The sequence below is a fragment of the Podarcis vaucheri genome (assembly GCF_965113315.1).
Source record: "Podarcis vaucheri genome assembly, chromosome: 4".
In the NCBI taxonomy this organism is placed as follows: Eukaryota; Metazoa; Chordata; class Lepidosauria; order Squamata; family Lacertidae; genus Podarcis; species Podarcis vaucheri.
This window is the reverse complement of record NC_138762.1, coordinates 58,416,297-58,441,721: the sequence shown is the minus strand read 5'-3', so window position 1 is coordinate 58,441,721 and position 25,425 is coordinate 58,416,297. Positions and strand designations below refer to the sequence as shown.

Here is a 25,425-nt window from a genome sequence, read left to right as displayed (position 1 = left end):
CCGCTGTCCCCCGAGCTTGTGGGGTTGGCGATGGGGAGAAGTGTGCTGATCCCGGGACTGCAGGCAGCTCTGCACCGCCATCCCGAGCGGGGCGGGACTTAGCACCCCGCTCCCGGTGGCCGCGCAGAGCTGCGCTGATCCCAGGACTGCAGGCAGCTCTGCGCTGATCCCGGGATGGCAGGCAGCTCTGCCCCGCCATCCGGAGCGGGGCGGGACTTCGCGCCCCGCTCCCGATGGCCGTGCAGAGCTGCGCTGATCCCGGGACTGCAGGCAGCTCTGCGCAACCCTCGGAGCCGGTCTCCCGAGGGTTGCGCAGAGCTTCCTGAAGCCTGGAGAGCGAGAGGGGTCGGTGCGCACCGACCCCTCTCGCTCTCCAGGCTTCAGCGAAAGACTGCATTCGCCCCATAGGACGCACACACATTTTCCCTTCATTTTTGGAGGGGGGAAAGTGTGTCCTATGGGACGAAAAATACGGTAATGAGGCTGCCATATATTTCAGGAATAGAGGTAGGATAGTAAAACCATGGGTCTTTGTATGTACATTTACACAGTCAAAAATTGAGTCCCGACTAAACACTATAGTAAAAATAATATATTTATTTGCCACAGTTTCATGAAAAGAAATATGTCTCTAGCAGCCTTAAAATAAATATTATTATACAAATTCAAGTTTGGTATATTATAAAATAGGGTATTTTGCTGAATTTAACCTCAATCTGGTTTCAAAGAACACTTAACAAGCAACATTACTATTAACATTACATTTTAATCTCCATGTGCAATACGCAGGTTTCAAGCAAGTCTATATTTACTAAACTTTTTTATTTTTTTGGAGAAACATGTAAAAGAAATGCGTCTCAGGTAGGCTCAAAATAAATATTATTGTACAAATTCAAGTCTGATGCAGCATATATAGCAGCACATTGCTTATTTTACTTCAATCTGTTTTCAAATCCCATTAAAAAGCAGCCTCCATATAAATTACTATTAATCTTCATATGCAGTGCGCAATAATTAAGTCCGTGTTCGCTGAGCTAATTTAACTATGTTCAAAAGTTCAAATGATTAAAAATGTATCTTTCACAGCTTGCGCACTGCCTAAAAATAATGCAAGCATATTAATATTGCCCATTTGCCTCTGCTAATTCCATTTATCATGGAATAATTAAGTTTATTTGAATATCGGGACTATTGCTTACCTATTTTCAAGTTCTATTAGCAGCACAGGCTTCCATGGAGATGTTGGCAATTTATTCCTGATTGGGGTTCATGCATGACAAATGATGCCGTATGAGATGGGAATGCCCACATCCATCACTCACCAAGCTGATAGCTGGAGCTGTCCACTCTGACTGCCTTGTTTTGCAGGTAGGGGAACTAACTTGGCACATTCTCTCACACACAGTGGGTGAGCCCAGCCATACCCTTCCCTCTGATCAATCCTGCCCAAGCTGACAGTATTCACCAACCGTCCTAGAAGGGAATCGGGTGGCACTTCCAGGGAATGTGTTTATTGAGCATTCATCCTGATTATTTTCAGGGGAGGCTAGGTTATATCAGCTATTTAACGAGCATTCATTCTGATTTGTTTGAGTTGGCTATCTTCAACCTTTCACTTTTAACCCCAACATGCATCTACAGACCTATTTCTCAATCTTTTGCCATATACTTGCATGGTGGTAGTGCTCTTCTTGCAAACCCACCTTCGATCAGGCCATGGCTCATGAGTGGGTCCTGGCCAGTGGCCTACATGACACTGCATCAAAGCAAGTGTTCCCAGTGCATTTTCCTGTCACCTTCCAGTCTTTGGGGAAACCAGGTTTGTTGGGCAAGGCATCCCAATCAATTATAATGTGCAATCCGAATTTGCCAGTGTGTGACTGAGTGCCACCTGAAAATAGTGACAGTCTGGAAAAACCTTCACATGCAAGGTATGCATGCAGCCCACTGCTGAGCATAAGGATGACATGATTTCCCAGCAAATATGGGGTGTGGGTCCATAGATTTTTCACAGAAGCAATCACAGCATAGCCCTATAGAATATGAATCGAAAGCTCTTCTCATTGTTCTAGTACTTTCCCTTATGCTTAAAGCTTGGTTTACAATGGCAAGGTTTTGCACCAACATGTCGCAATAGAATTGCTCCTGCTTTGCAGAACTAGAAAGAAGAAATGAAAGTACATGGCAAGTTATTCAATGCAAACACTGTGTGGGGGACCTCTGAAAGGCATTCTGGGCTGTCTCAAGTCCAAAACCATTTCCCGAAGATTCCGTTGCATGCAAAAGTAAGCTGAGTCTGAAAATGTGAAATAATTGAAAATATCCATTATCTTTTATCTTGAAGTCCCTTGTGAGATTTCTAGTCCTGATGAAGTGTCCCTTTGATGCAACGCTGAGTTCTGTTTCTTCAGGTCTTGCCCTATTCCCTCGAACAAACACGGGAATTCCACTGAGTCACAGCAGTTCTAAGTTCTAGTCAGACTTATGTAAATAACGTACAGATTCTACTGGCATTCGTCTTCTGTTCTGGTTAGTCTGTTTTCTAATAACTATGCAAACTTCAGAGTTAAAATATGCCACAGTTGGGAGGGAACTGAGACACTCACAAGTTCTGAAAGGCAAACTTTCCCATGGGTCCTTGAGGTTCAATAATATATTTGCCCATTTTTTTCTTCATATAAAGCCATACTGTGACCATCAGCACAATAGATATCAGCGCAATGCTAAAGAGCACTGCAAGGACAATGACTCCTGTTTTCCAGGCTGAATTGTCTTCCGTTGGCTTCAGATCTTCCACTTGCTGGGATGTGGCAATTGCTGAAAGTATATTGTGGAAACAAAAAATTAGCTTAGTGCTGAAATGAGCAGAGCTGGTCCAAGACATTTTGCTGCCTGAGGCCAAACAGCGAACGGTGCCCCAACGCCAAAAAGTCAAGGTGTATGGAATCTAAGGCAGTCAAGTCCTTTGGTACTTGAGGCATTCAATCCTACATGTGCCTCTCCCTTGAAGCAATAATAAATAAATAACAGTTGGCTGCTCTTTCATGAAAGTCAGCTGTCATAGGTGGCCGCCACACATTACTTCATGGTAGGGCTGGCCCAAATTAGCACAAGTCACTGGATACTATTTTTTCCCACAGCATCATAGGAAATTTTCTCAGGGAGCACTAGACCTTGTTAATACAGTCATACCTCAGGTTACAGACACTTCAGGTTGTGCATTTTGCGGGTTGTGCACTGTGCTGAACCCGGAAGTACCAGAACGGGTTACTTCCAGGTTTCGGCGCTCGTGCATGTGCAAAAGCACCGAATCACGACCTGCGCGTGTGCAGACATGGCGCTGCGGGTTGCGGGTGCTGCGGGTTGTGAACGTGCCTCCCGTACGAATCATATTTGCAACCCGAGCATTCACTATACTAACGTTTTACTTGTGACACCTCAAGTGTTACTTTATTTTATGAGGCCTGCAGGCAGATATTTTAAACTACTTATAGGCAAGAGTAATCAGCTTTCAATCAAACTGAATGTGCCACAATGTATATGGAAAAGATAGCACAACATTTAGGCCCTATGTTTGGGGAAGGTTTTTCTAAATTGGTGGATTATTGAAAAGCTACAGAGCTGGCAAAGTCTCTGGAAATTAATTTGCCACGAAACAGCCAAACTAAGCTACATGTGACCAGGAGTGGGTGGTAAGGAGATGTTCCACTGCAGGCCTGCCCCCAGCCCCAGCAAATAGCACTGCTGCCATGACCTGGGATGGTGAGGAGGGAGGTTTGGGTCGTTTTGCCAGCCCATCCTTCATTTTACAGTGAGCATGCAATTATCCATTGTTGCCAGTATTTTCTTTGCTAAACAGTAGGTGACTGCTCTTGCTACAGTCCTGATCTAGATTTCTGCCCCATTCCTGCACCTACTGTTTGTCCAGGTAGGATGGCCTGATCTGGATCAGGATTGCAGTAGGGACAAAAGGTTAAAACCCCCCACTTGGGATTTTCTTCCCTCCCATTCACCTCCTATTTAGCACAGAAAAAGAAGGACCACATTTGTTAATTACATGCACAGCATAATGTGGCAAATGGCCAAAGCTGGTTTTGCATGAGGAATTCTAACGTCATCAGTCTGTTATCTAGGTAAACACCTGTGCAAGTCTGACTCTGTCTTATGTACTGAGGATTCAAAAGGTCTGAACATTTACTTTGGCTTCCACTGGACATCCTACCCAAAGGGGGAGGGAAACCCACTTCCTGCATACCTTGTGATTTTGAATATGCAAGCAAGACAATGCCCAGACATTTGAAGCAGTACACAAAAATGGGATATTATTTCTTGCCTAATCTCCCTGAACAAAGGATTGATCCTTCACATGACTGGACTCACTGCTAATAGAGAAAGAATGCAAGTACACATGAGAATGATGGACTAAAATCCAAGTAGCCATGGAAAGCTACAGTCCCTGGATTTCCCATTGCTTCTTAGAAACAGCAGTTTGTGTAGTATCAAACAACGCAAAGACCACTCCTTCTGTTGGTAAAGTGGGAGTGATGTATGCAGGCAACCTGAGAGTGAAGCAACATTACACTTTTCCTCAAATACTCCCCAAACAAGTTGAGGATGACAGCTGTGCTTCCTGTATGCCCCTCTCAGGTTGCCAGCAAATATTTGCACGTATAACCTGTTGGCCAACTGGAGCTGGGCAGTTTTAGAATCTTCCCCCTAGAATCTGCTTAAGAGGCATTTATTTATGCCCTGTTTGGAGCCTGCACGGAAGAGGGACCTATGAGCTGTGGGTGCATCCTCAAAGTTTGGTCTCTTAACACAGCCACACCACAAACAATCCATTTGGAAACAAAGGGTGGATTCCTCTTTGTACTAAAAGGATGGAGAGGAACTAGGTTCAGAGGACACAGTGGAGTGTGTCCTCCAGTTCTGGTTACAGCCCCACTGAAGATTCACTCCATGGCAAGGAGGACTCCCCCTCTGCTGTGGAAAGCTTGGGTGGAACTGACCTTGGAGGACACCCATGAAAGGATACAAAGGTTCCTTTCTGTGGTGAGATGGGCTCCCTCTTCACCACTTAAAGGATCCTTGGGTGAGCGGGGGATTGCCCCTACACCACTGAAAGTATAGGGCAAACTAGCCCCCGATAAGATATGTTTTGTAGTATGTGTCCTCCAAGCCTCAGTCACACTTTCCAAATAATCTTTTAAACAGGAAAAGCTTTCCCTCCTTGCTGCTGAACTGATCTGAAGGAGGCCTCAAAGGGAATACATCCTCTGATCTGGGAATTCAACTTCCAGTCCTTTGGGAGGGAGGTCATGATGGAACTTGTCATGGTGGACACTTTTTGACTAGATCAAGAGATATTTGTAGTGCCCTGAACAACAAGATTACCTGTTACTGTTACAGCAGTCTTGTTATCAAGCATTCTTGTTACTACTTCTGTTAAATAGTCCGTGAGATTTTTTGTTCCAATCCACTGTTGCCCTTGCAGGAGGAATGCAAAATATGCATCCACACTTCCAGCTTGGTATCCCACCATTTCGATATTAAAGTTGTCATCTCCAAGCTTCATTATCATTCCTTTAGAAACCTGAAAACATTTATATTTATTCCAAACTGTCAGTACGTAAGAAACGGGCAAGACACCATCACCATTCCCCCAAACTTTAACTCTTTTCACTTTTACCGGACTTCTTTTGAAAGAACAAATAAAAGAGACCATGAGATTGGTCTAAACAAAACATATTTAACATTTCCAAAATGTTGTGCAATAAATAGCCTAAAGTTTCATATGTAAGAGCTCATATGTGACAGCAGTTCTTTGCCATACTGTACCAAGGTCTGCTACCCAAAGTCAGATGGGAAATGGTGGCTCAGGGACTGTAGTCAATTTCCTACTGCACTCCTGCATATACGTATATATGCAGGTATATATTATCTACATATGCAAGAACAAATCTATATTGAGTTACTACTGAACAGAGTTTCTAATAGCCTAATTGTTTGTGGAGTGGCAGGGCCTTTTTGTTATTACTATGTGTCAGGGTTACTTCCAGATCCTAGCTCACAGAGGATCACGCTAGCCAGCGATCGTTAAATAAAAGTCTTTATTGAGTTACAGTCTCCATTCTCGAGCTGCTGCGTGCAACCCTACGTCTTATGCTTAGATCGGCGAAGCTCCGTCTGAGTCTCCGCCCCTTGCGCACCAACTTAATATCCTAGCCCTGCTCCACCTTTTCCGCCTGACAGTTCTCCTCTGGGTCCCTCTGCCCCCCTGGGTCTCTTCCTTCCGGGATTCTTCTGACGCTGACCCCCCTGACTCTCCTGTCTCCTTGCGCCGGGCTTTAGGACCTGGCTCCCTTTCCGGGCTGCCTACTGCGCCACCTTCCTGTGCATTTGAACTTGGCGCGCGCGCCCAACCTTCCACTTTCCGTCTAACCGTCACTTCGCTCCCCGATGAAGGTGTGGCCACTCCTGACTCGTGCCCTCCCTCCTGTTGCGAGCTGCCAGCGCTTGCTCCCTGGCGCTCTTCCTCTTTCCTACTCTCTGGCGGTGACGTTGGTCCCGATCTCCAACTGCTCCCCTCTGAGTCCCCTCTGGCTCTTTCTTCCTGGGGTGTCCCCCTAGTCTCCCCCCTTGCCCTGGCCACTGGTGCTCCTTTTTGTGAATCTTCTGATTCACTGGAAAGGCTCGGAGATCTCGGGTCGTCGTCATCACTCATCCTTTCTTCTGCCTCCTCCCCCTCGCTCTCTGTTTCCTCCCTTGCCCTCGCCTCTGCTCCTGAACCCCTGACATCCATCCCCCCCTCGAAGCCCCCTCTTCCCCCCTCCCCTCCTTCCGGTGCGGGAACTGGGTGCTGCAGTGTCAAAGGGACGAATGTCGGGTACAGTTCGCTTCCCGTGGCGGGCCTCCATCCGAAGTCTTCCGGTTCTTCCTCCCTGCTCTCGTCGACGACGGTCACCTCTGCTTCCATCTCTGTGCCGCCGTGCTCGAGACCCTGGTCGTCCCCAAAAACGTCCATGTCCGTCTCTCCCTCGCTTCCTTCTGGAGGCGTTGCTCGTCCTGGACCCTCCAGCCACTTCCTGCGCCACTGCTCCTCTGGTCGATCATCCCACCAATACGAGGGTTCTGAAGCAGATCCCGAGGGCGACCCCTCCGGGGAACGGGCGTCTCGTGTCGGTTCCTCATCCGAGTCGAACCCCCGGAACGTGCTGGCTGAAAGCGTGGGCGTGAAAAGCCAGTCGTCGAAAAAGTCCGCTGGCATTGGCCTATGGGGGAAGAGGGCATGAAACTCATCCTTGAGCAGAGGTTCATCTAAAGCGTAGCCCGGCACCCAGCTGTTGGCACTGGCCGGGGTGCCCTCCTTAGCGAGAAGGTATTCTACCCCCTCTTCCCCCCATCTGGAGTCCAAAATCTCCGTGACTTCGTTGAGGCGCACCTCCTGTGCCACTCCCCGTTGCCTGGTTCCCTCTCGGAGCGGACTCGGCGCCGTTCCGGGTTCCTGAAACCTGTGCGGTGCCTTGTAGGGAGTGAGCACCGATCTGTGGAACACCGGATGCATTCTGGAACCCTCCGGAAGCGCCAGCCTGAAGGCCACCGGGTTGACCTGCTCTTCGACTTGGTAGGGCCCCAGTTGCTTATGCCCTAGTTTCTTCTTGGCCAACGACCTGGCCGGCACTGCGTGGGCTGCTAACCAGACCCAGTCTCCCACATGGATCTCTTCGCCAACCCTTCTGTGTTTGTCTGCCTGCACCTTGTATGCGTGTTTGGCCAGCTCCAGGTGCCGCCGCAGCTGATCGTGGACCTCCTGCAACTCCGACGCGAACGCATCTGCTGTCTGCGGCTCCCCCTCCACCAGTCTTTCCAGTCCCGGGAAGGTTCTGGGGTGCCTCCCGTTGTTGGCGAAGAACGGCGTGACCCCCGTGGACACGTGCTTCGTGTTGTTGTAGGCGAACTCGGCGAGCGGCAGGTAATCCACCCACGTCGCAGGCTGTTGATTCGCATAGCATCTCAGGTACTGCTGCATGATGGCATTGACCCGCTCCGCTTGCCCGTTGGTCTGCGGGTGTCTCGCCGACGCCAGGTTGATCTTGACGTTTAGGAAGCCCATCAGCTTCTGCCAGAAATTCGAGATGAACTGCCGCCCGCGGTCGGACAGAATAGACCGTGGCAGACCGTGAACCTTGAACACGTGGTCTATGAACAGTTTGGCGGTTTGTTCCGCCGTGGCCACCTTCGCACACGGGATGAAATGTGCCATCTTGGAGAACAAGTCCACCACCACCAGCACGGCCGTCTTGCCCCTCGAGCTGGGCAGATCCGTGACGAAGTCCAGGGCGACTCTCTCCCATGGCTCGACCGGAGTTTGCAGCGGTTCCAACAGTCCGGCCGGCGGTCTGTGCACTGGTTTGGCCCTCTGGCAGGTGTCGCACCTCGCCACATAGTCCGCGACCTCCCCTCTCATTCCGGGCCACCAGAAATCCCTGGCGACTAATTCCACCGTCTTCTCCTTGCCAAAGTGCCCGGCAGTGGGCGCGTCGTGCAGCTGATGCAGTACCTTGGCGCGAAGTTCGTCTCCCGGCACGTAGATGGCCCCTTTGCGGATGAGCAATCCATCTCTCAGCTGGAACCCGTCGGTCGCTGCCGTGCCCCTTTGCATCTCTGCCATCTTTGCTTGCGCGAAGGAGTCATTCTGCAACGCTCGTCGCACCGCCTCCAGGTCCACTGTCGCCGCAGCGCACGCCCACACTGTTGGTGCGAAGATGTGCATGGCGGCCGCTGGCGTGGCGTCCTCCAGATACTGTGGCTTACGGGAGAGCGCGTCCGCCATGATGTTGGTGTCCCCCGGGACATACTCTATCCGGAAGTCGAAGTTCGCAAAGAACTCAGCCCAACGTATCTGCCTCTGGTTCAGGAACTGTGCCGTGCGCCAGTGCTCCAGATTCTTGTGGTCCGTGCAGACCTGCACCGTGTGCTTGGCTCCAATCAGGAAGTGCCTCCATGCTTTGAACGCTGCATGAATAGCCAGCAACTCCCTGTCCCAGATGGTGTAGTTCTGTTCGGACTTGCTGAGCTTCCTGGAGTAAAACGCTCCGGGCCTCCAAACCCCCTGCGGGTCCTTCTGCAGCAGGACTGCTCCGACGGCCCTGTCCGAGGCGTCTGTTTCAACTCTCATCGGCCTGCTGGGGTCGACATGAAGCAGCTGTTCCTCTGACGCGAAAAGACGCTTGAGTGCCTGAAAAGACTGCTCCGCCTGCGCTGTCCAGATGAACTTCTTTTTCTTGGAACTGAGCGTGTCCGTGATGGCCGCTGTCTGCATAGCGAAGCCTTTGATGAACTTGCGATAGAAGTTCGCGAAGACGACAAACCGTTGGACCTCCTTCCGGTTGCGTGGGCTTTTCCAATCCAACACCGCTCGAACCTTGGCGCTGTCCATGGCGAGCCCCTTGTCAGACAACTTGTAGCCCAGGAAATCCACCTCCGTCACGTCGAATTGGCACTTCTCCAGCTTGGCGTAAAGCCTATGTTGCTGGAGCCTGCTCAGCACTTCCCTGACGTGTCTGTCATGCTCCTGCTGCGATTCCGAAAAGATCAGGATATCATCCAAGAAACAGACGCACGTCTTGTAGAGGAGCCCCGCCAACACGTGATGCATGAAAGCTTGAAAAACGTGGGAGCCATTTTGCAATCCAAAAGGCATAACTCTATATTCGTAGGTGCCCAGGGGCGTGAACATGGCTGTCTTCCACTCATCTCCTTCCCGCATGCGAATGAGGTTGTACGCCCCTCGCAGGTCCAACTTGGTGAACACGCTGCCCTTGCGTACTTTTGCGAGGAGGTCGTCGATTCGGGGCATGGGGAAGTCCGATGGCTTGGTGACACTGTTCAAAATGCGGTAGTCCACTACGAGTCTTTTTTGGGGCGTGTCTCGCTTCTTCACAAAGAATACAGGACTGCCCCCTGCTGCCTGGGACTCTCGGATGAAACCGCGCTTCAAATTATGATCTATGAACTCTTTGAGTTCCTGCAGTTCGTCTTCAGACATGGAATACAGCTTCCCTTTGGGCAGCGCCGCCCCCGGCAGCAGGTCAATTTTGCAGTCATATGGTCTGTGGGGGGGTAGCTTGTCTGCCTCCTTCTCGCAGAAAACCTCCAAAAATTCTGCGTACTTGTGGGGAATCGCTTGCAGCGTGCCTAGCAGCAGCTGTGACTCCTCTTGCTCCCCTTCCTGCTGGGGCATGATGCAGTGTTCAGCACAAAAGGAAGAGCCGAAGGTCAGCTGCCTCTGGTACCAAGCCAGCGTCGGGCTGTGCTTGTCCAGCCAACTCATGCCCAATACAATAGGCGTGTCCGAGAGTTGAGTGACGTTGAAGCTGATGATTTCCCTGTGATTTCCAAGCCGCAGCACCATAGGTGGCGTCTGCTTCACCACTTGCCCCCCTAACAGCTCCCTGCCATCCACCGTGACAACCTGCAGGGGCAGCGTGGCAGGCAGCAACTGTATAGCGTGCCGGTCGACAAAGTCCTGCCCTATGAAGTCTGCATTGCTTCCCGAGTCGACGGTGATTGGCACGTCCATGGTGATTCCATTGGGTAGCTGGAGCGATGCGGTGAGCCTCACTACTGGCTTGGGCGGGAGGGGGTCCATGGGCGGTAAACTCTCTGGGGACTGCTTCACTGACACGTCTGGCTGGGCCCCAGTGCCTCTTCCTCCAGCCAGACATCGTCGTTTCCCTGCTGTGGTTCTCCGTGCTGCGTTGCTGCAGTCACCATTGCTGAGGCTGCAGTGTGCTTGTGGAGCCTCCGGGGACACTCTTTCGCCATATGCCCTGGATCCTCGCAGATATAACACTTCCTGTTCCCTCTAGGAGGCTTCGCTTTCACTGCTGCCGGTGCTAGGGCTCTGGCTGCTGACTGAGCCCTTGCACTCCCAACCTCCATCGGTTCCACCCCTCCCCCTGTTGGAGACGTGGATTGCACACGCGCTGCTTCTCTGGGAAGGAAGGAGGAGCCCCTGGCTGGTTCGCGCCCGCTGCGCCCTTCGTCCCTGCTCCACGGACGTTCTTCCAGCCGCACCCCCACCGCCAGCGCCCTCTGAACGATCTCCTGCGTGGTCCGGGGTCTCTCCCCCCTCGCAATCTCATCTTTAACCGAGTTGTGCAAGCCCTCCCAAAAAAGGTCTCTGACAGGAGCCGAATCTCTGTCCCATTCCAGGGCACTGACCAAAGCGAAAAAGCGGGCATGATACTGCCTTACGCTGGCCCTCCCTTGCCTTAGTCCATGCACCTCCTTTCGGGCAAGATCCACGTCAATGCTTGATAAAAAACAGCCATCCATCGCTTTAATAAAGGCGTCCGCATTTTGGAGCGCAGGATCCTTATCTCTCCACAAATTGCGCAGCCATGCTTTTGCGTCTCCATGCAAATGGGACATGATGAACCCCACTTTCTCTTGTTCATCTCTAAAGTCTTTGTGCAGTAGTTGCAGTGCACACATTACGTCTGCTCTAAAGTTGGGGTACTGTTGCAAATTCCCATCGAAGTGCGAGACTAGACCGCCTGTGCGTCTCCCCAACCCAATCCCCTCTGATTTGGGTGTCTGTTGCCCTTGCTTCGTAAGCACGTCCAACCTGACCTGGAGATCCCTGTAGGCGGCAGCTGCTTCCTCCTCTCTCTTCCTGGACGCCAGCGCCTCGGCATTCAGTCGTGAAACTGCTTCTCTGAGTTCCGTTATTTGCTGTTCGGCCGTCATATTGTCTGCCGTTCGTGAGCTCTCTTGTAGGCACCCGCTTTCCCTCCTCTCCGCGAGGCCGTGGATGCCCACAATTTGATGAGACGGAGCTTACTGTCAGGGTTACTTCCAGATCCTAGCTCACAGAGGATCACGCTAGCCAGCGATCGTTAAATAAAAGTCTTTATTGAGTTACAGTCTCCATTCTCGAGCTGCTGCGTGCAACCCTACGTCTTATGCTTAGATCGGCGAAGCTCCGTCTGAGTCTCTGCCCCTTGCGCACCAACTTAATATCCTAGCCCTGCTCCACCTTTTCCGCCTGACAGTTCTCCTCTGGGTCCCTCTGCCCCCCTGGGTCTCTTCCTTCCGGGATTCTTCTGACACTGACCCCCCTGACTCTCCTGTCTCCTTGCGCCGGGCTTTAGGACCTGGCTCCCTTTCCGGGCTGCCTACTGCGCCACCTTCCTGTGCATTTGAACTTGGCGCGCGCGCCCAACCTTCCACTTTCCGTCTAACCGTCACTTCGCTCCCCGATGAAGGTGTGGCCACTCCTGACTCGTGCCCTCCCTCCTGTTGCGAGCTGCCAGCGCTTGCTCCCTGGCGCTCTTCCTCTTTCCTACTCTCTGGCGGTGACGTTGGTCCCGATCTCCAACTGCTCCCCTCTGAGTCCCCTCTGGCTCTTTCTTCCTGGGGTGTCCCCCTAGTCTCCCCCCTTGCCCTGGCCACTGGTGCTCCTTTTTGTGAATCTTCTGATTCACTGGAAAGGCTCGGAGATCTCGGGTCGTCGTCATCACTCATCCTTTCTTCTGCCTCCTCCCCCTCGCTCTCTGTTTCCTCCCTTGCCCTCGCCTCTGCTCCTGAACCCCTGACACTATGATTAAACAAGTGGGAGTCAGAAACCCCTGTCTGACTGCAAATCATCTAGCAATCTAAAAGCTGACCTTGTTCTAGGCTTCTTCCCATAGAGATCCAAGAATTCCACTCCCGCTGTTGGTTCCTGGTCTCCTGCTGGACTCCTGTCACACTCTGCTCATGCCCCCCCATCCCACCCCAGTTCACAGAACTCAGTGAGCCCCAGTTACCACTGTCCTGTGGGATAGGTCAACACTGATGAAAGACACACAACATGTGTAGAAGTATAAGGATTTGCTATCTGGACTGGAAATATTAGGGTATGTTGCTGGTTTTGGGTTGGGTACTCTTGGGCAAGAAGCATAAAGACATAGACACTCATTATTATTTTTTAATTACTATGGCTTTTCTAGTTTGAGACTTTTATTCCATGGTGCTTTTTACTGATCCCCAAAGGTTCTAAATATTGCAGCATTTTGTTCGTTATGCTTTTAGGGTATGATTTTAAATATTCCCAATCTCGTAATCTCAGATAGGGGGGCACATTCTATTGCTGCTGTTGTGTATACTGGTTTGAAATAGATTTGCACATTGTGCTGAGAATGCTTCTTCAAAAGATAATGACTGCAACAAGGGATAATGTTAAAGAACTCACAGTTGTTCTGATTTTGTTAGACATATTCTTATAGATCTCACTTTCTGGATTATAAAGGTCAGGTGTAAAACTCTGGTTTTTGAATAAAATTCTGCAAGCAAATGCTTGTTTGCCTGGAAAAGAAAAGCAACGCAATTAACACCTCAATCAGTTCCATCGCAGAACTAGTTTTCCATATTTCATTGGTTATAGCTCATGCCTGTCTGGAACAAGACAAACCACAACCCCAGGTTTGGATGTAACCAGTGGCGTAGCGTGGGTTGTCAGCACCCGGGGCAAGGCAAGTAATTTGCGCCCCCTAGCCCGTGGATTTGCGCCCCCTAACCCTAACCCCCAGATGTTGCGCCCGGTGCGGCCGGCCCCCCCTGCACCCTCCACGCTACGCCACTGGATGTAACTCTGTGCCAAACTGTGTTGGGGCAGAATCAGCAGGTTCAGGGGAGTAGTGCAGCAGCTATAATCATCTCTCTGAGAACCCCTCAATACTGACACTAAGATCTGCCCGAAAAGCTGAAAAACATCTCCATATATGTGACAATGGCCACAAGAGTTTTAATAGCACAAGGATGGAAGACTGAAGAAACCCCAACTAAAGAATCATGGCAAGAAAAATTGATGGACTATGCAGAACTGGCAAAACTGACACATAAGCTACGGGGACAAGGATAACTGTGACTTTAAAGATGAATGGGAACCCTTTACAAAGTATTTGAAGACGCAACAAAGCGAACTGGACTCCTTGGCTGGCTTTGAATAAACATTCACAAACTTTTTCTTGATAATAATCAGCTAAATTGTTTGAGGATCTATACAACTGTGTAACATGCAGAAAACAGCTTTCTTACAGAAGTCAAAGACTGGAACTGAGGGAAGTCGGGGGTTGTGTAGGAGGGTGGGGGAGGGAGGAAAAATGGGGGGGGAATAAGGATGATATGTTTCTGGATAATATGTTTTGTTTTAATTTTGAATAAAAAAAAGTTTTTTAAAAAAGGAAATTGGGAAAGAAAAAGAAAAAAATACTGACACTAAGCCATGGCTTGACTTAGTGTTACTTGCTTATTAGGTCAGCGTGAACAGCCTTCCAGTCTAGATACATTACGACTGGATATGCAACTCCAGAATACATTCTTATGTTTTTATTAGATTATTTTTAATGGTGGTTGTGAACCAGCTAAAAGGACTGAAAAGTGAGCTATTTGTTTATCTGCTTAACAATTATAAATAAACATTTTATTTTTGCTCATATGCTAAAAAATGTTGATGTGCTCAAAGAAATATGGTCTTAACACTTGCTAAGAAAAAAAATCATTGTAAAATTGTCAGAGGAGCACGCAACTTATTCAAGAGGGATGGTGAACCCATGGCCCTCCAAAGGATGTGGGTCTATAGCTGCCAGGCTCCCTGGCCATTGGCCATGCTGGCTAGGGCTGATGGGAGTTGGTGCCCAATGGCACCTAGAAGTTCACAGGTTTCCCAGTCCTGCTCTACAAAACATCATTTGTAGTCATGTATTTAAGCAATCTAATCTTACAGTGGCTAAAAAAATTCATAATACATATTTACAACATACTTGAACAGATGTCACGTTGTAAGGAAAGACACACAGTGGATTGCAAGCAAATATTAGGCATGTTCAGACACAAGATGGGATCTATAAAAGAAGCACAAAACCAAATTAATCATGTAAAAGATAAGATTCCTCCTCTTGCTGAACTGCCATTTATGTAACTGAAATATAAACTTCAAAATATGAAATGCAGCTTATGAAAGTTGTACTCCCTGCCTGATTTCAAAGAACACAGTGGTACCTCAAGTTAAGTACTTAATTTGTTCCGGAGGTCTGTACTTAACCTGAAACTGTTCTTAACCTGAAGCACCACTTTAGCTAATGGGGCCTCCTGCTGCCGCCGCGCCGCTGGAGCACGATTTCTGTTCTCATCCTGAAGCAAAGTTCTTAACCTGAAGCACTTTTTCTGGGTTAGCGGAGTCTGTAACCTGAAGCGTATGTAACCTGAAGCGTCTGTAACCTGAGGTACCACTGTAATACCAAAAGGTTTGTTGCATATCCTAATTCCAGACCCAAATACACCCATTTTTGGAAATAGCAATTTAGAGATGATGCGTATGTACATCTGAAACATGGCAGTCACTGGAAATCCATGTGCAATTGTCCTAATCATCACTACTCACAGGAATATGCTTTTAGCATACTAGCCCAAACCCACATTGACAGTAGCTTGTACTGGCGCAACAAATTCTATATAGCCACCCTCACATAGTACTCATGCAAAATCGGCTCTACTAATTGAAGAGACACCAAGGATTGCCCTCCCTCTGGCATTGTATAGCTTCCCTACGCCAATGTCCACACATTAAGAGAGGACATCTGCAGAAGAAAAGCCTAAACTTGTCAACCTTTAATAATATAATAATAATAATAAATTTTATTTATATCCCGCCCTCCCCAGCTGAGGATGCATAGGTTTCCCTTTTGAGACATCCAGATTCAGAGGACATATGGGGTAGGGGCAGCAGCATGGTCCCCCAGCCACTTCAACCCAGGAAACCCCTTTCGGCTAAGCAACATGTCAAGTGGGGGCTATAGCCTCTTGGCGCCAACTCAGGAAAATGCAAGTAGTGCTAGTGATTCAGAAGCAGTGCTAGAATCCGGATCAAATTCACAAGGGAGTACAGTATGCTTTTGGAAGTACCTCCTATCATTTATCTGGCATTATGAAGGTCAACACCAGGGGTGATTTTTCTATCAAACAGACCTTCCTTGAACTAGCTTTAAATAGTCATGGCTCTACCTACTGAAACTGTTGCACAACAAACTCACTGTGCACTCCATTACACTTCATGTTACTCTAACGCGCCTTGAATGAACCACTGCAGCTAGAGAAATTTAGCCTGCATTGTGCTAAAAACAGGAATAGAAGGGCTTTTGAAAAAAGGGACTCCTGACAGCAGTGAGATGTGCACATGTGCATCCCATGATGAAGCAGTGAAGCTTAAACCTTAATCATTTAATTAGCCATACAGCTTTATAATTTTAATTATCATATCATGGGAAGGTCATATTCACTAACCTTGACACTCTGTTCCAGGATTACTTGTATTCAGATCTGTTATGCCTGGATAACATTGACATTTATAGCTGCCAATAGTGTTCTCACACGCAGCCAACTTGGAACAGGCATTATTTTCCTTGCATTCATTTATATCTGGAAGAGGGATGGGGTAAGAAACAACTGCAATATTCTGCTATAGTAATAAATTCTAGCATTGAAGCAAATAAGGAATTTCATGTTCTATACATGTGGAAGAGTAGTTGTAATCCTCCAGGGGAAACTTTCTCCCCCCCAAAAAAAAGATATTTATTAATGTTTTTTTAAAATATAACAATGAAAAAAATAAAAAATAAAAAGAAACAAAATACAACATAAAAACAGTTAAAAAACAAATAATTTTCCATAACATATCTTCCTTACGCTTATTTCCCCAGACCTCCTCATACCTCCCTTCTTTGTATTCCACTTCAATTTGTTAGTTCAGCAAATCCTTACCATTAAGCTTTTACCCATTTATAAACCTTTTTTTCGTATCTCCTAAAGCATTACAGCTGGAAACCCCTTAATTTCTATCCAACATCCTTCTAACATTCATTAATTTTACAATATTTCTGTAAATAGTCTTTAAATTTCTTCCAGTCTTCTTTCACCAACTCTTCTCCCTGGTCTCGGATTCTGCCAGTCATTTCTGCCACCTCCAGGGGAAACTTTCAAAACTCTTGCAACCCTTCCCTATCTTTAGATGGGCCTGACTGTGAAAGACACCTTTCCCTCTGCAGTTGGGACACAGTGAGACTTCGGTTTTCTCTTCACTGGAGACCCTCAAAGCACTTGTTTTTGGGAAAGCTCTCTTGAAGTAAGAAGCATGTCTGCAGAACAAGTGGGTTGGGAATCAGTGCTTTTACAGATTAAAACACAGGATGGTGTATTGCTATTTAGAGGCAATTCTCACTGAAATCGATAGTTTGCACACATGCAGACTATCCACAAATACAGTTTTACAGGCCAGTGAGCCTACCAGCTCACAATAAAACTGGAAGCTAGACAACCTTTAGTCCCATCTTCATCCCAACAACACTAAAATTGCACTTTTCTCATCTCTACTATTGAATCAAGGCAGATCAGCATCACTTTCTTCCCTCTTTGTTATTTATTTTTTTAAAAAACCTCCAGTCAGTTTTTTGTAGGAGGGATTCAAGCACATACTGAAACTTCAGATTTATGCATTTAGAATGAATTAAAGCACCCTGTACCCCTAGGGCAACAAATCCACTTTTTAAAAAATCTGGACTTTTCCCAGTTTGGAAAATGACAGGGAGATACATTGAAAAGTATGGGGTGAATGAAGGTTGAATGAGGGACACATAAACACCCTGCAAACAGAGCTGTGCCATAAGCAAATCAGAATGAATACTCATACAGTATAGACCGGATATAGCCTAGCCATTGTGTAATCTTTGGGCAAGCAAATCAGGATGAATGTTGAATAAGCAGACCCTCTGAAGAAATCCCCGTTCTTACCTTCGCATTGTCTTCCTGGCACCTGGGGACTCAGATCCAAAAATCCCGGCTTACATTCACATGAATAATTTGTGCTTTGGGGGATGCAGTAGGCAAATTCAGAACAGCCATTGTTGTCTGGCTGACAGGCAGGGATTACTATGACAAATTTCAATAAAAGAGCAACAAAATTAATGCACGAAGGTCAACATAAAAGGCACCACAATCGCTTATATGCATGCTGTCATTTTTAAAGAGAAAGCACTTTCATTGGCATACAATATAATCCGTAATTTATTTACACACAGAGAAAACACACGTTTTCCTTTTTTTAAGAGAAATTCCCTTATTCCGAATAGGATTCCTTGCAAGAAAAGGGAAAAGTTGACAGCTATGCACAGAACTATGCCACCAAATGGATCTCTTAATGCCTGTCACTTGCTAGGGCTGATGGGAGCTAGTGTCTAGGAGGATCTGCAGGACCACAGGTCCCCCAGCCCCACTTAACAGTTGCTTCTGGGAAACACTCTGGGGTAGCATCATGATTTTATCACTATTTTTGCTACTATTTTTCCACTGTTGTTAACTGCATAGGATGTTTTATTTGCTTAAAAAGGCAGGATATAAATGTTCAAATGAGCACGTCTTGTCCACTGTATGAGCACAGACTAACTGTGAAGCAGGCCAGGAAAGGCAATGCAGACTTGGCACATCTGCACTGGCTGAATCACACATAAACCGACTGAAGAGCCATGGCTAAGCGGGGATAGGCAGCACACGTTTTGCGTTTAGACAGTCCCAGGTTTAGTCTCTGGCATCTCCCTGGAATAGGCTCCCGTCTGAACCCTAGAGAGTCCCTGTCGGTCAGTATGGGTACTACAGAGTAAGATGAACCAATATTCTGACTTGATATGAGGAAGCTTCCTATGTTCCTACCATATAATAGAAAGACCATACCTTCTATGGAAGTCCGAGTGAGGTCTACATCCAGATGCCTGCTTTTGTTTAAGGCTTCGATTACAGCCCTTTCCACCTCATTGTGTGCTATATTTCTATCTGGAACCATCTCGATGATGAAGGTCACAATCACACTGCCATTTCTAATCTCAGTTATTGTTATACGCATTTTCCCAGAATCTATTAATGCTCTCAACGAAGGCGGCAAGTTGTTTATTATCTGTAAAAGTGGCAGGTTTGAGATTATTTTCTATGCTTTGCATAATATTCAGAATAATTTGTTTATCATTTCTTCCAATAAATGTTGGATCTCAGACTGTCAACAGCCAAAAGTCTGGCCTTAGGCAGGTTTGTACCCGAGAATAGAAAATAAAGGCATTCTTTCTGGCCTCACAACGGAGAATGATAGGGGCTGAATGTGAACACTGTCTGAAGGGCCAAGATTCAACACAGACCTAAAATTTGCAAGTTCCTTACCACTCTGTCTTGTTTTTCAACTTTTTGAAAAATTATCCAGATTCTGCTGGATGCTCCAGCTTGGTGCAACATCCTTGAATCTAAGGAGCTGCTGATTTTTGTTCTCCTGAGCCCCACACCACATCTCTCACAGCCCACTAGACTCCTCCCAAGCGTCTTTTTCTTTCCTGTTGTCTGAGGCTTCCTTATCTCAGGCAGCAAACATAAAATCAAGCTTCCTGGCCCTTGCTTCTGATTAGACATTATGTTGTTGCTGTTATTACTACTACTACTACTACTACTACTACTACTAATAATAATAATAATAAATAAATACCGTATTTTTTGCACCATAACACTCACTTTTTTCCTCCTAAAAAGTAAGGGGAAATGTCTGTGCGTGTTATGGAGGGAATGCCTACGGGTGGCATGCCTACGGATTTTTCTCCTCTAAAAACTATGTGCGTGTTATGGTCGGGTGCGTGTTATAGAATGAAAAATGCGGTAATTGCTTTGTAGCTTTCTAATACCAAATGGCATCTAGGTAACTTACTACACATCCAGAAATTGAAAACAATAACCATAAATAGCAAAGATCATAACATTACAAAACCAAGCCAACCTCCAAAAGCCACAAACTATTATTGACAGCTGTGACAGACAGCTGAGCTAGACCGGAGTCTGGTGATGCAGTAGCTCAGAACTCCACCAGAGTGCTGCAGCCTCTCTCTGATTGGCTACCAAGACAGCGAGCCAGAAGTGGGTGGAGACAGTACTTTGGGAGGGAAAATAAAAAGAGCCTTTCTAAAAGAGTGTGGCGATAGAGAGAAGACGAGGGGGAGAGTTGAGAGTTGAGAGTTGGTTCTGTGTGTATAACATCCACTCTGAGAAAATTATCTACAAGCAAGAGAAGGGAGTCTCAGAGCTTAAGATAGAAAGACAGTGCTTAGTGTCTTGTGCGAATATTCAGGCAGGAGTTAACTAGAGGGCTGAGTTTGAGCAAGGAGAGGAAGAAGCTGTGAGGATACAGTCTGTTTGAGTCTCATTTCAGTCAGGAGGGGAGAGATCTTCTGGAAAGAGAAGACTGCCAAACCAGTTAAGAGGGGTGTGGCGATTCCCTGGGTCTACCTCAGGATTGTGATTGACAGAAGGTTGGGAAGCTGACAGAAAGTACCACCTTGTTTCAAGCATTCTCTTCCATGAAATGGTAATCATGTGGAGGGGGGAGCCATGTCCCTGCCAGCCCTGCTGGAGATAACTTATGTAAAGGGGTGCTGGCTGAATATGTGCAAGCTCACCCCAACTCTGCATGTGGGTGGAAGAGGCGAGGCTAGCAGGGCCCAGTTTGCCTTCCATGCAATTGCAAGGGTGTGGTAGGAAATGGCTGAAAGGGATCAAGTCTGCCCAATCTGTCGTCAGTCTCAGGGAAGCACATAGTCATAGCTGTGCCATGAAAAGGGGGATTTAACGTTACTCCGCTGAGTATCAGTAAGAGAGCACTGAAAATATGGGGCATACTCCAGCCCAGGCCAGAACAGAGGGCCTGCGATTTTGAGGGGGCCTGCCCATTGGTAAGAATTATTGAAATGGGGCCTAAATTCACCATCTGGCCTGCACAAACTCTGGTTGAGGCAAATGTGAACATTTTAAGTCCCACTGGATTCTAAAGAACCATTAAGTTCATTTTTAAGTCAGTTTCACTGAAATCAATGGGGCTTAAAAATGCTTGTCTTGGGTTATGCTCAGTGCTTTTAACAAATTACTTTTCATTTTTTTAAATGCTGCGGATGATACCTCTTCAGTGACATTTTTTTGAAGCTCCTGAAACTCTGTACTTGATTTGTTGCTGAACTGAGGTATGTACTTCTTATTTGTAATCCTGGCTGTTCCACGATAGGCTGTGCCTTCTATAAGGAATAAGAGAACCATTTAGTTAATAGTATAGGTAACATTTTTAGTACAAAATACTTATGCTGTTTTGTTGCTGCTGCTGCTGTTCCAAATAGATAAACTAATATTCATTAGTTCTGAGGTCCTTAAGGACAATTTGAAACAAATGAAACAATCTTTTCTCATTTAGACTGAAATTCCACATTTACTTGAGAGCAAATTCCATTGAACATAGTGGGACTTATGTCCAAATAAACATGCATAGGATGTATTATTTGTCTGTTTACTTACTTATTTAAAATATTTATATTCTACCTTCCCAACAAAATGTTCAAGGCTGCTTACAACAGGTATTAAAATACGAAAATACAAATAAATTAAAAGCACCAAAAAGGACAGAAATGGCATATAAAATAGCTTTTTAAAAGATTCCATATGCCAGGAAAGCCAAATGCCTGCCCAGAAGGTATTGGGACATTAGTTTCTTAAGGCTGCAGACGTATTCCACTTACCTAGGCGTAAGCTTTATCCATAAAACTCCATTGGATTTTTTAAACTGATTTTTATAACACATTTAATTAAGAAAGAACATTAAAATACAATAACCATTACTGCATTCATCTTAATTTAAACATAGAAATCAATGTGTGCCATCCAAATGTCCAGATATTCACATGGAGTTGATAAGAAGCATATTCAAATATAGCGGGGGGGGGGGCGGGCAGGTAAACTCTGCAGGGCATTTCATAATAGGCGGTGGGTGTTTATCCTTCCAGGCTCAAAGTATGAGTCTCTCGGTGACTGTGAAGGCTTGCAAAATCCTCTTTTGTTTTCCTGTCGTTAATCCCCATACTACAGAGATATAATTATGGAAGGGGGCTATTGTTTTTGTTTTGTTATGTATTTTATGTTTTTGTTTTGTATTTTTATGTTGTGAACTGTCCTGTGATCTTTGAATGAAGGGTGACATACAAATTTTAATAATAATAATAGTAATAATAATAATAATAATAATAATAATAATAATAATATACCTCTACTAATCATCATCATCATCATCATAATATAAAAGTACATGGACATCCACATATTTCAAGGATTTTGCAAATAGAAAACTTATATGGAAAACTTCAGACCATCCTCCCCAGCCCCCTGTTGGCCATACATTCAGAAGCCATAGGAAGTGGTCCAATGTGAGAGCCAGGGTGGTGTAGTACTTAGAGTGTTGAACTAGGACCTGGGAGACCAGCGTTCAAACCCCTACCCTTTAGGTCTCTCTAAGCTTCTTGGAAGAAAAATGTAAATAAAAAAAATAAAAATTATGATGCACATGCGCAAGATTCCTTCTCACAGGGGAAAATCTAGGGTTTTAAGAGTCCCTCATAATGCATCTTTATGTGCATAGGACTGCTTCACACAGCAGCCAAAAAAGCCATCAACTTGCTCACTAGGCTCAGTCTTCTTGCAAAAGCTGTGTGCAACATTTGGATGTCAGGGATTCCCATGAAGAAAGCGGTGAGCAATGAGAGATATCCTGGGTTGTCCCATTACATGAGCTAACCCACCTAATGCACCAAAGAGACAGAAAAGGGAAATTCACAAATGGCTGGAGATTAATTCCCTATTCATATTTTGGGTTTTCCTTTGGGGACACTGTTTGAATGAAAGCTAGCGCTGAGCAAAATGTATCAGAATACTGTCTGGTACTGTATGCATTACTACAATAAAGCAAGTGTAGATGGATGATTGAGATAATACCTGTCCGAACCATCACGGAGGAACTGAACTTCTTACTGCAACTCCACACCTTCACAGTTACTGTATACAAACCACCTGGAGAAAGGTTTCCAAATACCATCCTGGTGTCATTTGTGACAGTGTTATTTATAACTGTGTTATCTGCCATGAGGGACACGGTATAAGGGCTGTCCCTTCTCACACTCTGAAGAAACCAACAGAATTGTATCACTTGGCTGGTTACTTTTTCAAGTTGAATGTAGAAAGCATCTACAGCTAAACAAAACAAAAACAAAAATACACATCTGATGTCAAAGGTGCATTTCAACAACTCTGGAAATATTCACAAAATGTTAACTATGATGGGGGGGGAGAATATGTTATTTTGCTGAGTTTCTGCTATGGTTGAATTCTTACTCCCACTTCAAAAAAGTAAATCCAGTGAATAAATGGTAAATTCTAGCTTTAATAAGCCTTCCAAAAACAACATAAACCAGAAGGGGAAAAAATTAGGAATATAAAGAGATTCTGGGGCGCCATATCACAATATGTATATGAGAGGGTTGGAAATTTGCAGCAACAGGGTATAATCAAGTCCTCAAACAACTTTTTCTAACCCTCCCACCCCCCAAACCCCTGGTTTTGTTGCTGTAAACATCAAAGTGACATACTGCTCAGGTGAATGTAGAGATTTAACCCACTCTGCCAATGCCATGATGGATTTGCAAAGATGTCCCTGAAACTTCACACATCACATCAATCATCTGAGGAGCAGGGAGGGATTGATAAACCCACTCCTCAGCAGATTTTCATGGATTGGAGAAAAGAGAAGCCATTTGTGTCCATGTATGTGTGCACACCTGAGTGAGTCTGTGTGTGCATGTGTGTGTGTGTGTGTGTGTGTGTGTGTGTGTGTGTGTGTGCTTCTGGCTTTTCTTATAAGGGCATGCAAAAATGTGTGTGTGTGTGTGTGTGTGTGTGTGTGTGTGTGTGTTTAGGATTGTCAGGCGGCCGAACCCACTGTTGACCACATGTACTGCTCCTCTTGGATAGAAGTTATTCAATATGTCACACTGCACTCACAATGTAAAATAACAAAATAGCATAGAATACCCATGTGGGACTTACTACAAAATATTATGGTATGGAATAGAGCCATGTAGACTATTCCATTCCATTCCATTCCATTCCCTCCTTCACTATTTTTCTACCATCCACCTATGAAAGTAAGTAAGCATTCCACGACCAGGAAGCATTCTTCACCCAATTTAATATTGTGCTCCAGGGATCTTCTATTCCACAGCATATGCAAAGTGAGACAAGAAATAGAGCCTCCCTGAGGATGGTGCAGTCTGACCCATATAAGGGCTGGGGGCAGAAAACAAGAGTGATCTTTCTATATATGAAGGGGGGGAAGAATTTTAAATACATATTCTAATTGGGCAAAGACAAGAAATTAAGGGGTACTGTAAATTAAAAAATAATTTGTAAAGACAAAAAATGGTAGTGCAAATCTGATACACAGTTAAAAATAACATCAAATATTATAAAAAAATCTAATACACTCACAGCATTCTTCAGGCATTTTGGTAGAGGGTACTGGGTGGGGTGTTTTCACAGAAGAGAATACCTCTGGCTTATGGGATGTCATTGAAAAGTAACTTAGAGAAGTTCTGGCCAAGGTTCGGGAAATTGCCGTACTTTCTGTGAGAGAATCATTCCTAATACTGTGCGGAGAGGATACAGAGGAGGTCTGTGCACTTCCCAAAGATGTGCTGGATGAAGCCATAACAGAGGAAATGGATGCTGGGCCTCCGGGCCGAGTGGCAGCAGAGCTCCGTGTTGCCACTGGTGCTGCAGAGCTGTTCTCAGCAGTGTGGGTGGTGCTCCTCAAGGATGCAGAAGGCGTCCCCGTTGGTGCTAGTGGAGAGGTGACGGGAGCTGTGGCGGCTGAGCTGGATTCCACGGAGGTGTCCCGCACTCCGCTAGGAGAGGTCTGCCCGCTTTCCGAAGACGCGCTGGATGAAGCCATGCTGGAGGCACTGGATGCTGGGCCTGCCGTCCAAGTTGTAGCCGGGCTCTCTGTTGCCACTGGTGCTGCGGAGCTGTTGTCAGCAGTGTGGGTTGTGGCCGAGAACACACTTGTCCCTGAGATCTCGGGAGATGTTTCTGAAGACACGTGCTCCGTGGTGGTCAGCTGAGGTAGCGCTTCAGAGCTGGAGGATGCCGTGCTCCCGGAGGGTCCAGATGATATGACAGACTCTGTCGTGGAAGAAGAGGAGACTTCCAGCTTGCCTGTTCCCGTACTTGATAAGCCGACCGAGGTGTTGGGACCCGCTGCGCTTTCTGTCCCGGAAGAACTAGCCGTCGTGTGGGAAGAGGTGGCGGAGCCCTCCACCTGTGGAGAACTTGGGCTTCTGGAGAAGGACGCAGCAGGGGAACCGGTGGCCCCAGCCACGCTTGTGGCTGGCGCTGCAGAGCTCTGGCCGCCCAGGGTGCTTGCAGCTTCCGAGGAGGCTGTCTCTTCAGTCGGGGTGGCTGACTCCGGAGTGGTGCTCCTCAAGGATGCAGAAG

The 25,425-nt window shown here is 46.5% G+C and overlaps 1 protein-coding gene across 1 annotated transcript; it reads right to left on the bottom strand.

The window, feature by feature from the left end:
* Positions 1-577: 577 nt before the first annotated feature.
* Positions 578-25,117, bottom strand: LOC309531110 (uncharacterized protein). The gene is made up of 10 exons (XM_082220434.1): positions 24,421-25,117; positions 22,873-23,127; positions 21,019-21,131; positions 18,769-18,988; positions 17,833-17,970; positions 16,330-16,464; positions 14,811-14,891; positions 13,241-13,353; positions 5,395-5,593; positions 578-2,817 (listed from the first exon to the last, which is right to left on the bottom strand). Exons 1-10 carry the CDS (start codon positions 24,881-24,883, stop codon positions 2,603-2,605), a joined length of 1,932 nt encoding a protein of 643 aa, XP_082076560.1. The 5' UTR covers positions 24,884-25,117; the 3' UTR covers positions 578-2,602.
* Between the last annotated feature and the right edge of the window lie 308 nt (positions 25,118-25,425).

Excerpts from the sequence above, each read along its gene's own strand:
- LOC309531110 (XM_082220434.1), bottom strand. The coding sequence starts at position 24,883 with ATGGCTTCATCCAGCGCGTCTTCGGAAAGCGGGCAGACCTCTCCTAGC. Across the intron at positions 23,128-24,420 it reads CAAAATGCCTGAAGAATGCT|CTGTAGATGCTTTCTACATT; the intron begins GTGAGTGTATTA and ends TGTTTTGTTTAG. Across the intron at positions 13,354-14,810 it reads ACAACGTGACATCTGTTCAA|GCAAACAAGCATTTGCTTGC; the intron begins GTATGTTGTAAA and ends TTTCTTTTCCAG.